At 44.1% G+C, this 13,594-nt stretch overlaps 1 protein-coding gene across 2 annotated transcripts in view; it reads left to right on the forward strand.

Annotated features, from left to right (window-relative positions):
- Positions 1 to 13,384, forward strand: part of CBL (cystathionine beta-lyase) — a 46,709-nt gene extending 33,325 nt beyond the window's left edge. For both annotated transcript variants that reach the window (XM_087381025.1, XM_087381026.1), the window contains exons 8-14: positions 981 to 1,077; positions 1,216 to 1,297; positions 1,449 to 1,566; positions 2,001 to 2,108; positions 2,286 to 2,388; positions 12,887 to 12,993; positions 13,100 to 13,384. In XM_087381025.1, coding sequence (XP_087237151.1) covers positions 981 to 1,077; positions 1,216 to 1,297; positions 1,449 to 1,566; positions 2,001 to 2,108; positions 2,286 to 2,388; positions 12,887 to 12,993; positions 13,100 to 13,168 — 684 coding nt within the window. In that variant the 3' untranslated portion in view covers positions 13,169 to 13,384. The remainder of the gene's footprint in view (positions 1 to 980; positions 1,078 to 1,215; positions 1,298 to 1,448; positions 1,567 to 2,000; positions 2,109 to 2,285; positions 2,389 to 12,886; positions 12,994 to 13,099) is intronic.
- Positions 13,385 to 13,594: the final 210 nt, after the last annotated feature.

Here is a 13,594-nt window from a genome sequence, read left to right on the forward strand (position 1 = left end):
TTGATGGTTTGTTCTATATTCTTCAAGGCAAGAACTTCCTCGGGGTGCTTTGATCTCAACTATGGAGGTTCATAAAACACTAGGTGAGGTTTTATTTATTTGTTGTGCATGTGTGGAGTCATGCATGGATGCATGGACAGATTCCTTGGCTACCCAAGATGGGGAGATTGCCTTATTAGCGTATTAGATACTCAGTGGGTTTTCTGATTATTTTAGAGACTACTTTTGGAAAGAAATGTTCAACATAAGATTGAACTTATTCCAACGGCAGAACCTGTGAATAGACTGTCTGAGAGGCTGAGCTTTACAGAAGAAGTTGAGGAGTGTAGGTAATTGGAAGAATACTCTTGCTGGGGCAGATTCAACCCAGTTTCTCGCCTTTTTCTTTGCCTTCAGTAATATTGAAGAAAAAGAAAGATGATACCATTGGTTGTGTATCGACTACCGAGATTGAACAATATTACTTTTAACACAGATATCGATGGCAGCCACCATCAGATTTGGTCAGTACGAGTTTAACCAAGCACTAACCTTTAACAGACTATATCTAGCATCAAGAGCCGAGATTACACAAGTGAGCACTGTACTCATTAGACTACCTTGAGACCTCTGCCTCCTTTCTTTCAAAGTCTTTCTACAAAGCATCCCTTCTTCTCTCCTTTCCTCACTTTGAACACCGCTTTGACTGGTGTCCTAGAAGTTAGTCCATAGAAATCAAATAAATGGATCTGCTATTCTTTTGGCAACAAATGTGCTTGTATCTGGTTCCAATATGTTCTGAAAGCTATGCAGATTTGTTCTGAAGGTGATTAATTTCAGGAAATATTAACAATTGCTCATGAATATGGTGCCCTGGTGACGGTTGATAACAGCATAATCCTTTCAAGGCCCATTGATGTAGGGGCAAAATCTGTTCATATCTGGTTCCAAGAAGTTTTGAAAGCTGTGCAGAGGTGTTTCTAAAAAATGATTAATTTCAGGAAATATCAAGAATTGCTCATGAATATGGTGCCCTGGTGATGGTTGATAACAGCATAATGTCTCCAGTCCTTTCAAGGCCTCTTGAACTAGGGGCAGGTAAGTTGTTTTGATTCTTGATGGCAAGTTTGGCTGTCAGGCAAAGCTGGTTGTTTCCATAGGTGTCACACCTGTTTAAAGTATTATGTTTTAGTCAGCTCCGTCATGAGCCTTGTTTTAATTTTTTGCATCGGTCAGATATTGTGATGCATTCTGCAACTAAGTTCATTTCAGGACACAGTGATCTGATGGCTGGAGTCCTGGCAGTCAAGGGGGAAAGGTTGATTTTTTTAAATGGATAGATAGTTCCAAGTTCAGCTTCTATCATATTTCATTTTGATAATTGCAAACTCAAAGTTTAATTGATTGCACTAAAGGGAAGGAAAATATTTGTGAGTTTGGCTATGGTGTCCTTGGTGTACATAATGCAGCTTGGCAAAGGACATATACTTTTTGCAAAATGCAGAGGGTACTGGCTTAGCTCCCTTTGATTGCTGGCTTTGTTTGCGTGGAGTCAAAACCATGGCTCTTCGAATTGAAAAGCAGCAGGTATGTCTTCTAAGTCCAACAAGAAGAGATGCCTGATGTTGTTATCCATGTATGAGAGGCAAGCATTTTTTAAAAGACCGGTTGGCTCTACCTTTAAGGGACCACTCTCCCTCCCCCAGCCTCCACCCAAAAACTCCCCTCTTCCTGGCCCTCTCTTTCTCAATTCGTAAGTCTGGATCTGCTTTCATTGTATAATGGTGTCTTTTAGGCATGCAGCATTCTATTGTAGGAAAACAGTGGCTTGATAGATTAATTGTCAGCAGACTGTGGAGGCATCTCTGCGTAAAAAGTCAATGCTGAGGGAGGCATACCTTTTTCTGATATGTTCTAATTCTATTAGCTGTAACATTTTTTTCATTTCTAATGAAGGAGTTGTCTGTCTCTGGTTAATTGATAGTAGGGCTATCTTTACCTTGAATTATGATTTTCTCCAGTCCAATGCACAAAAAATTGCAGAATACCTCTCTTCTCATCCTCGGGTAGAGAGAGTGAACTACGCTGGACTTCCTGGGCATCCTGGCCGGGATTTACATTTATCACAGGCAAGTGAATTGATATCATGGATTGTGTTCGGAGTACTGTTATGAAGAGGTAGCGGACAATGGAATATAGGATTAAGGTTATATGGTGATATTAAGATTTAAAGAAAGGGTCATATAGGGTTGAGCTCACATTCACCCTGTCAGGGAACTTGTTGACAGGTGGTGGTTTTTTGGCAGGCTAAAGGAGCAGGTTCTGTTCTAAGTTTTACAACAGGATCTTTGGCAGTCTCCAAGCATATCACAGAGAAGACAAAACTCTTCAGCATCACCGTAAGCTTTGGTACATATTGCCCCTTGTAACAGACTCTCTCTTTGTGTTTGATGAGGCCCGATGAGGAAAATCAGGCATTGTGGGAGCATGCGAAGCAGTGCTAGCCTTCGTCATGGCTGAGTTTGCCCTTCACCTCCGGAGTGCCGACAGAAATTCAGTACGAAGACTATGTATAAATGGATGCTCAAGTATGTGTGGGTGTGTGGATTTGTATGTGTGAGAGCATAGAGGATGAGTTTGGGAATGTTCCTGGATTCATCTAGGTATAAGTGCTATAGTGCTATTTACATGAGTTTTGAGGATAAAGATTTCATAGAGTAGGGCTTATCTAATATAGGTTATAATGTGTACTGGAGACCTGTTTTATATGAATAATAGTTACCACAAACAAGAAACATTGGTATATGTAAGAGTGGTCTTGTTAAAATACAGATATAGCTCCAAGACTAAGCTGGTCTGTAAGAGGTCTTTAGGATGACCATGAGAATGTACATCTGGGATGCAATCGGTCAAACTATCATCTCCTCTCTTCCCCGCCCCCTGGTCGCTCTATCGTTAGAAGGATCCAATCACTCATATTATGCTTGAAAATGATACAGGATCAGCTATGCTTCAGAGTGCTGTGAGAAAGATGAGCTCTTTGCGTTTTGCCTTTCCAAGATTCACTGCCTAGAGGTAACCCTGGAGCAGATGCTAATAGCCAGTTAGGGGGACTATACAGCTGACAGTCCCTCCATCTACAAGAATTTAGAAAGTTCATGCAAGCCAGGCCTTGCCGAAGTATGCGTGGCAGTCAAAAGTCTGTCACGAACCCTCCTCCTGCTGCTGCTGCCATATCAATCGCAGGGTATACATGATGTCCAACCAGATGCTACCAAAGGTGGTTGCTGCAAGGATCTGCAGGCTGGCTGTCACGAGGCTCCAACAGGCAAGGCTGTGATGCTAGCCACCATGTTCCAAACCTCAGCCTCAGGTAAGAGAGAGAAATACCACGTAGGTACTGGCATGACTCATGCTTTTTCATGCTGTATGATAGGCCTTATGATGTGGGCGGGAGAGGTGATTCCGGGCTTAAATTGGGAAGCCTTGTCGTGAGCTGGGCAGTTGTGCTCCATGTGAACACCCAAGGTAGGGCTGCTATGTGATCATCATGGATTTGCACTTTGTGCATAAGAGCTGAAGGTCACTTGTTCAAGGACTGTCAATCAATGAGATCAGTTTGGAGGTTGTTCAACAGGTGTTAGAGTTTAGGTTAGGAATTCACAGGATTTGAAAAGGTAAGCAACCATGGCTCAAGTACCAATACACCCAACTTGTTCTTAGTTTGGCATATAATAAGAGCAACATATGGAATCATTAAACATATCTTGGTATCATTATATGCTACTTTATAGAAGTCACGTAATCTCCTAAGGGTCTGCTTATTGACAGGAAAGCTAATTTTATTGAGATAGGTTGATGGATCGTGAAGCACTATATGTGCCTGCGCTTGGAATGGCCATCTACTGCAATTATCCTGGAGAATGATCTTAAGCAAGTGCAAGCTCAGCTTTATAGGAACTAGATTTGGGTTGGGCACAAAGAGTAACAGGATCTGATATCCATTCTGGTAAGAGGACTTGTTGAGATGGTCTCTGAGAAGAGGTAATCAAGATAGTGAAGACTCTAAACTGAGGATTTCCAGGACCTGATATTTATTGTGTAGTAAAGGGCCTTTTGGAAAATTCTACAGGGATGCTTGTAAGAATTGTACTATCAGGTGGGGAGATAATGAATGATTTTTGTGTAGCACAAATGTCACATGCACCCCTCCACTTGAGTGCAAGTCGACAACTGTCTACATCGACAAGTGCAAGTAGATCACTAATCTAGGTTTTTTTTGTCGTATGCCGTGACCCCATTGTGAGCCCTAGACCAGGGACAGTCACGCACGAGCTATGTAGGTCAGTCTCTCAGCCTTAGGTCAAGTCAAAATTCAAGTCCATGTTCAGTAGTACCCACTGGCCAACAGTAGGTTAGTGTTTCCATCTTAGGATTTAGCTAGGTCTAGGTTTCAGCCTAGGGTAGGAGCGAGCCCAAAAGGCCCCCCAAGGGCTGGACCAAGAGAAGGAGACAGGAGCACCAAGGTAGGAGCCCCAGAAGGGCCCTCTGAGGCAGCTCCAAGCATAGGAGAAAGGGATGGGGAGGGCATCTTTTATAGGCTTCCCTTCTCCCCTCCCTAGGCATCTAGTAGGGCTGGCATTAAAGGCCCAACCAGCCAGCCAACCAGCCGACTGGCTGGTCGGCTGTTTTGTGCTGGTTTGGGCCAGCCAACCAGGCCCTCCAGCACAGTTCAGCCCCCAGAGCAGCCTCTGGCACCTCCAAAAATCCTCTGCAGGACAGCAGCAAACTCGGCAACCCTTTGGTGATTCCAGGAGGGTGCCTACGCAGCACTATAGCCCCGGCTCGGAGTAGAGGTTTGGGGTTTTGTTTCACTAGCTTCTTTTCCAGTTTTCAGCTTTTTTCTTCGCTCTTTCTCAGCTCTCTTTAGCTTTCACACAGTTCTCTCAAGCTCCATAGCTCTCAGATTTCCATCCTCCCGTCACCTTTCTTACTCACGCAGCTCCGCTACATGCCCGGGGACAGCACAAGCCTCTATAGCTGTGCATAGTCGTCTACATCAACGGTGTGGGCAGCGTCGGCCTTGGTGGCGAGATTGGGTTGTTTCTCAGGCGTTCGTGGGTCAGCTCTTAGTGTCAAAGGGTTTCTTAGAGTTGCACTCTATGGGAGCTGCCATGTGCCCTCCCTAAACTGATGTATTAGTTGATTCTGTGCTGTCCCATAGACCTCTTGGTCTTCCGTGGACGTTAAATTGACTTTCTTTCTTTCTTTCTTTTTGAAGGAGTGTTATTTTTATTTCGCAGTTCTGGAAGCATAAAGCAAATTCTTCCCTATTTGGAGAAGGGGGCCCTCAGCTGGTACATGGGCCCGGGCCCTCAGCTGGTACATGGGCCCAATCTAGTGTCGTCTACATTTTTCTAATCCTAATCTCTCTCTCTCTCTCTCTCTGATTTTTATGCCTTTGAGTCAGCCCCGGGACACATTGGAGTAGAGGATTAGGAGATAGCCGACATGAGAGCAGATTGGATTAGTGGGCAGAGACGACATAGGGTAGAGGAGATGGCGCCATGGAGGAGGACCAGAGCACGCATGATTGAGGTTCTACCCATTGCCACCTTGCTTAGAGGAGACCAACCGACCCGAGGTGTCACCTTGATGCTGCCCATTGGATACAGAGATGCCGAAGACCAGGACCCCCGCCACGGCAGTAGGCGGCTCGATAGCTATAGATACGTGACATCTTTGCTTCCTATCGGAGAGAGACCACGACTCTTGGGATATGTCCTCGAAGCTTTCGCACTACCCACCGGAGTCTCTTGAAAGTGTGTTTCTACGTTTTGAGATTATCAGCTTAGTTTAGCACTCAGCAAGGGCCTTAGCGAGCCCTTTGCTTCAGCCCATGGCGGCTTGTATGAGATATTTTGTTGATTGTACTCCCACCGGAGTCTTTTGAGAGCATTAAGTGTGTTTCTGCGTTTTGAGATTATCAGCTTAGTTTAGCACTCAGCAAGGGCCTTAGCAAGCCCTTTGCTTCAGCCCATGGCGGCTTGTATGAGATATTTTGTTGATTGTACTTTGTCTCATAGGCCCGTGAGGCCTCCCGAAGACGTTAATACAACTTTCTTTCTTTCTCTTGAATCTTCCTCTTTGTGGTGCATACGCATATGCTTCGCAAAATGGTTTAAAGGTCTCACTACCAAGAAGACAAAGAAAGTATGCTTTTGCCCAACACTCAAGAAATGTTAGAGAAGCTCATGGAACATAATCGAATCTTCCTAGCCCAGCTCGAAGAAACTTCATGGCTGCTGGGTGAAAAAGGCAAGCAGCTGGAGGAGAGACAAAAAAGATCGAAGTGTAAAAGAACAAAGGAAGAAAAACTTGAAGAAAGCAAGGGAATCTTAGATTTTTGAAAAACTGCTCTTGTTGATGCACGAGGAACGCAAACAAGAGGTGGCACTTCAACGTGATGAGATGGCCGAAGCGGAGTAGTACCGACTCTAGCGGGAAGCCATATTGCTCCAGCACACAATAGATGTTGGCCACTATGCAGGCTAGCATGAGCACCGCTTCTGCACCGGGTTCTACATAAGCAAAGATTACTCCACTTACTCGGTCCACACCAAACTTCGTGAAATATGACAGTAAGTGCGACCACTCAGCTATGTTGCAATTCGTTCGTCAGTTTGCTGCTCGCTTTTTGTTAGCATGCATTTAGGACAAATAAGACAATTTATCTAGACATCCCTCATCTGACCTGTGAGGTGGGCACCTTGTGGTAGCATTGGTCCAGTATTTATACGGACCCAACCACGCATGTCACGAGTTTCAAATGAAATACGTTTGTGTCCAACCTCAAAGCTCGATTTCTACCACCTCAGTATTCGGTGAATCTAGAAGATGAATTTTCTCGTCTAGCCGAGAACGGTCTGCTGGTATATTAACCTATACCAATAAGCTAAAACAATTCATTAGGGGGTTGGACTCCAATAATCGCTTCCATGTTCGAAACTTTGACTCGCTTACCTACGGACATGCACTTACCTTGGCTCAAAATCAAGAAATGATGCTGAACGGGGGAAAGCTAGGTCCAACCAGGAGCCAAAGCCCCACAACAGTCTTCAACCCCAGCATGGTAAAGGCCCTCTGCAAAAGGACAATAGCTTCCAGAAGAAAGACAACCAACAGTCTGCTGGTTAGAAGGAGTCTAAGCCCAAGACGACTCCGGATGAAAGAGCTTAAGCGTGCATCACGGGAAGTTACTTACAACCCCACGTTATAGAAGTGGTACCATGTGGAGCATCGATGTTCCCATTCCCACCATATTGCCAGGCATGGAAAGAAAAATTGTCCAAAGTGGTTAGCCGAAAAGCTTGCAAAAGCTACTGTCGCCATTGATTTGGCTTTGTGAGTGCCGACCACCTCAGCTAAAAACGCAATTCTACCTGCTTTGAACACCGTTCCATAAGTGGTCGTTGAAGGTAAGGAGGAGGGCATGCTCGACGAGCAAAAGAAGGCCGTCATCAGAGTCTACGGCACAGCTAAAGGGCAATGGTTTGCTGTCTTGTTTGACATGGGGAGTTTAGAAGATGCTATATCCCCTCGGATTGCCAAAAAGATGGGTGCACTTTAGTATCTCATGAGCTTGCGGTCGATGGATTCACATCCAAGCTATGCACTCAGATCACACACGAGGCCAAAAAAATTTCTTTCATAGTTTAGAAGGCGTCTTTTCAGCGGGACTCCATCTTCACACCATTATTAGGATGCGACATGATACTAGGGATCGAGTGGTTTCGAGAATAGCCACCTGTGCCGGATTGGCGACATGATTCCTTCTCAATTGTCAAAGGACTACTCGAGCTGGCCATTATCTGCAGGGGCAGAAGCATGTCCCACATAGAGTACATCTTAGAGCGCTTGAACAGTGCCAAATATTTTTCTAAGATAGATCTTAAGAGTGGTTATCATCACGTCCGCATTTGACATCCCAAAGACAACGTTTAGGATAGAGCGAGCTCATTATGAGTTCATAGTCATGCTGCTCAGTCTTAAAAATGCACCATCAGCGTCAATAAAATGATGTCGTGGGTGTTCGCTGAGCATATAGGAGAGTGTCTGTTCATATTTTTAAATGTTATCTTGATCTTCTCAGTCACAGTGGAGCAACACTTACAGGATGTTGGGAAAGCTCTCTAGCTTTTGTGCGATGGTCAGTTATATCTAAATGCCAAAAAGAGTGAGTTCAGTCTGATGGAAATCCAATATCTGGGTTATATCATGAGTGCAGATGGCATTTGCTTGAAGCAAATGACAAGTTGGGCTGCCCCACAATGGCTTAGGAGATCCGATCCTTTGTAGGGCTTTGCCAAGCCTATAGCTCTCACATGCTCGGATTCTCTGCCATTTCAACACCCTTAACAGATCTGCTAAAAAGAGTTAAGACACGCCAACAAAAGATTTCCGGTATGGGCAAGGCTTCCACGACTTACAGCGCATAGTATTTAGAAACGGCGTTTCTGGGCACCTGAAAAGATTCTCCGTTACGGCAGTGTTTTCGAAACACGAAACAGCATTTTGGGCAGGGCAATTTTGCCTCCTCACCCTCTCAGCCTCCAACCTCTCCTCCTTGCTCTGCTTAGCCTACAACCCCCCTCTCAGCCCTCCTCCTTGCTCTCGTCTCCAACCTCTCCTCCTTGCTCTCCTCTCCTCTCCTCTCCTCCTTGCCCTCTCCTCTCCTCTTTGCTCTCCTCAGCCTTGTCCCTCTCCTCTCCTCCTTGCTTTCCTCTCCAACCTCTCCTCCTTGCTCTCCTCTCCTCTCCTTCTTGCTCTCCTCAGCCCTTGCCCTCTCCTCTCCTTTCTCTCTTCAGTCCTTGCCCTCTTCTCCTTGCTCTCCTCAGCCCTTGCCCTCCTCTCCTCCTTGTTCTCCTCTCAGCCCTTGCTTTAAACATGTGTGTGTGTGTTCTCCATTTCCATCGTTTCTTCCTATGGCCGAAACTATGAAATGCCGTTTGCTGCCGTATTCCATTTTCTTTGTTTTCGAGACTCGTGGAAACTATGTTACAACAATCGACCACTTCTGCTCCTGTTACGGAAATAGCATCTTGGAATGATTCATTCCTGATCATTATAGATGCAAGCAATGCAGCATTGAGGTAGTTTTACAGCAAGAAGAAAGACCCATGGTGTACTATAGCAAAAAGCTCAATGATGCCGAAAAGAATTACTTGATCTATGCTAGAGAATTATTTGACGTGATCCAAGCATTAAAGCCCTAGAAGCTGTTCCTCTATGAATGGACCTTCATAGTGGAACAGACTGTGAAGCCTTAAAGTGGCTTCAGACAATGCCCAACTCGATCAATAATCCCGATGGAGTCAAATATTTCAGGGGCATGATCGAATATGTCCTAAGAAAGAATAACCCCATCGTCGATGCTCTAAGCAGTTCAGACAATAGAAAGGGCCAATGTGCTAAGACCTTGACTCTATGAAAACACAGTATGTGGATTCAATAGAGTTTGGCACTCAATATCAGTTCGCTTTGATTCTCGCTTCCAGCCATTATTCAATCTAATATCTATGGCTATTCTATAAGCATAAACTTTGTGTGCTCAAAGACAAGTGGCAGGCTCTGCTCCATGATGCCCACGATGCCCTCACAGGGGGCCATAGAGGCATCAATAGTACATTGGAGAAACTAGAGGGCTATTTTTACTGGCTAAAAATGCAGAAGGATGTGTTAGTTATGTGTAGAGATGCCAAATTTGCCAAAAAGTAGAAGTGTCCCATTAGAAAACGGTAGGATGCTTCAGTCCTTATTGATCCCAAAAGGTCCTTTTCAGGACAACACGATGGATTTCGTGGGACCCCTTCTTGCATGTGCAGGTATGAGAAACATTGAATGTCTAACCACTGTTGATCGTTTTAGCAAATTTTGCATGCTTATTCCCAACAAGAAGACTGCTAGTGGAGGAGACAAAACCCGCTTATTTATCAAGTATTGGTACCCGATTGGAGGATTGCCACGGACCATTACCATGGATAGGGATTCCAAATTCACCTCGCATCTCTGGAGGGCTCTACTCCAAAACTTTGGCACCAAGCTCCAGATGTCCATTGCATTTCATCCGCAAACTGACGGGCAATCAGAGGTATATAATCAATTGGCATTTGACGTACTAAATTCTTATTGTCATGATGCGCAGTCAAAGTCGGAGCAATATCTTTCACTCGTATAGGCCATATTGAGCGATACATAGTCATCGAGTGTGGGTCGTACACAATATGAAGCAGCTTTTGGCAGGAGGTTTGGTTCACTCCTCACGAGGATGATATCTCCGTCTCTCGAAGCCGATAAATACAGAATCCATGGCATATATTACGGAGTTAGTTAAAGACTGCCTCGCCAAAGCACAAGCAGCATACATGTGCCAAGCCATTAAGTCCAGTCAAGATGTCAACTATAAAGAGGGTGATTGGATTTATCTAATGATTATTAAGAAAAGGTTAAAGCACGCGGGCAAGTGATGCCCCAAGCTCTCCTTCAGAAGTTTTGAACCATTCCCCATCATTAAGAAGATCAATGACGTCTCTATGAAGTTGGGGTCACCAGACAGTTGGACAATACATAACGTCTTTCACGTCGCGTGGTTGAAGTAGTATCCACGAATTCACACGAAGTTTCGAGATCAAGGGACCCATGAAGTGGTTTGGCTAGATAAAAGTTTTTTCCAGCAGTTCCCACAGATATTGATGGACTACTTGGAGGCCATGCAATTAACGCCAAGTTAAGGAGGGAATGCCACATGCACCCGTGCACTTGGGTGCAAGGTGACAACTGGCTACCTCGACAAGTGGAAGTAGATCCCTATTCTAGGTTTATTTTGTCGTATGCCTTGACCCCATTGTGAGCCCTAGTCCAGGGACAATTAGGCATGAGCTACGTAGGTCAATCTCTCAGCCTTAAGTCAAGTTAGAATTCAAGTCCATGTTCACTAGTACCCACTGGAGAATAGTACGTTAGTGTCCATCTTAGGGTTTAGCTAAGTCTGGGTCTCAGCTTAGGGTAGGAGCCCAGAAGAGCCCCAAAGGGCTGGACCAAGAGAAGGGGACAGGAGCTGCCAAGGTAGAAGCCCAAGAAGGGCCCTCTGAGGAAGCTCCAAGCATAGGAGAAAGGATGGGGAGGGCATCTTTTATAGGCTGCCCTTCTCCCCTCCCTTGGCAGCTAGTAGGGCTGACATTTAAGGCCCAACCAGCCAGCCAACTGGTTGACTGGCTGGTCGCCTGTTTTGTGCTGGTTGGGGCCAGCCAACTAGGCCCTCCAGCACCCCTGTATAAAGGGGGGCTTGCTGCCCTCATATCTCATCCAGCTACCCTCAGAGTTCAGCCTCCTACACCAGAGCAGCCTCTAGCCCCTCCAAAAATCCCCTGCAGGACAGCAGCAAACTCAGCAGCCCTTTTGTGATTCCAGGAGGGTGCCTATGCAGCACCATAGCCCGGGCTCGGATTAGAGGTTTGGGGTTTTGTTTGAGTAGCTTTCTTTTCCAGTTGCAGCTCTTTTATAGCTCTTTCTCAGCTCTCTTTAGCTCCACATCTCTCAGCTTTCACACAGTTCTCTCAAGCTCCATAGCTCTCAGATTTCCGTCCTCCCTTCATACCTCTCACTCACACAGCTCTGCTGCATGCCTCTTCTGTAGCCTTGCATAGTGGTCTACATTGATGGTGTGGGCAGCATTGGCCTTGGTCGAGATTGGGTTGTTTCTCAGGCATTCGTGGGTCAGCTCTCAGTGTCAAAGGGTCAACCTTGGAGCTGCATTCGGTGCTCTTTAAAGAAGTGTTATTTTTATTTCACAGTTCTCGTAGTATAAAGAAAATTCTTTCCTGTTTGGGGAAGGGCTCGCTCAGTGGGTACAGGGACCCAATCTGGTGTCTACATTTCTTTAACCATAAACTCTCTTTTCGTCTCTGTGGTGCATGCGCATACACTTTGGAAAACGGTTTAAAGGTGGTCTGCTAGCTTATGCTTGGGTTATTGAGCATAGCTTTGCTTTTTCATTCTATTTTCAATTTGTTTAGTGTCCCACCTTCGCTTTGTATCTCTTTCTCTCCCCCCTTCCCCCAAGTCTCTCTCTCTCTCTCTCTCATTCTTCTTTCATTCTTTCCAAAGAGGTTTAATTTGTATGATTTTATATATCCTATTCTTACAAAGATATATTTCTGGACTCATCTAGGTATATGATTTTTAATATCCTATTCTTATGAAGGTATATATAAGGGAGGCTATGTCGTGTGTTTCTTCGTGGGCTGTGCTTTGGATTGATCCATGTCCAAGAGTAGAAGAAAAGTATATGATATGGATTTATACCATGGTTAAAGTCATATCATTGTATTTATCTTGAAGTCAAGACAATTGCATCCTGTTGTTTCAATAAAAAATTTCGTTCAGGATTGGAGAATATGTAGACTTTGAGAAAGTTTGTCCAAAATTGTCTTCTAGAGGATTTAATGTGGATATATTGGCTCTCATCATTAGGATTAATGCATTATCCATCAGGGCAATGCTCTTCTTTGATTCTTATGCATGTTCATGATGCTACCAAGGGAACATTTTTTGCACCAGAGGTAATTATTCGTAGCATGTGTACCAGATCTACCAAGAATTAGTGTGTTTCACATAACTTGGAGTAAAAATTAACATAAACTTATGACAGAAAGTCTTCTTGACAATATGCATTGACGATTGATTCCACAGAATCAAAAGCTGAGAACATGTTAAAATGTTTAAATATTTTTGGCATCTATCATGTGCCTTGCTGTATGACGAAATGTCTATTGGGAACCAGATTACCATGTTATTCTTATCTGGAGTAGCGGGCATATCCTCAATATTTACTCCATGTTGCCTGCAGGGAGTGTGAACTCTTTGATAAGTTTGCCATGCTTCATGTCTCATGCAAGTATACCAGCTGATGTAAGACGGGCTCGTGGGCTGAATGAAGATTTGATACGCCTATCAGTAAGTAACTCTTGGGAAATTGTCAATGGAAGTTGAGCCTTTTACTCTTGACATGGTTTGTAAAGTTCATGCTTGGGCTTACAGATCGTCCTATTACTTTTTCCAGGTTGGCATTGAAGATATTGATGATTTGATTGCAGATCTGGATCAAGCTATTTCTTCTGCACCTAATTGAATTTAAGCTTCTTTTGCAGTTATCATAACTGAGTCACTTTATTTTTTGAATCATATAAAGTACAGGCCTCAGTCATAATTCATTGTATGCGAAGGGGCCATATTGGTCCTTACATAGTTAGTAGTAACTAGCTTATACAAATACTAAGATCCCACACTAATAATATTCCATATATTTAAACTAACAAATACTAAGATTCTATATTTGACTATACTAGCTGGAACAAGTACTAACTAATATAGGCACTTATAGGGCCATGCAGATCCTTAAAAATGAGCTAAAATCAAATAAACAAGTTCAATCTCTTGGCACATAGTGCACTACACTTTAAAATCATGAGCAACTATCATGAAATAGATCTCTAAACAAAAATCCAAATGCATTGCTTAAAAGGCTTTTAGAAGTTGTAGATGACTATATATGGGC

This window comes from Dipteris shenzhenensis, chromosome 11 (assembly GCF_047967505.1).
Source record: "Dipteris shenzhenensis isolate YYH24624 ecotype China chromosome 11, Dip_SZ_1.0, whole genome shotgun sequence".
Taxonomy (NCBI): Eukaryota; Viridiplantae; Streptophyta; class Polypodiopsida; order Gleicheniales; family Dipteridaceae; genus Dipteris; species Dipteris shenzhenensis.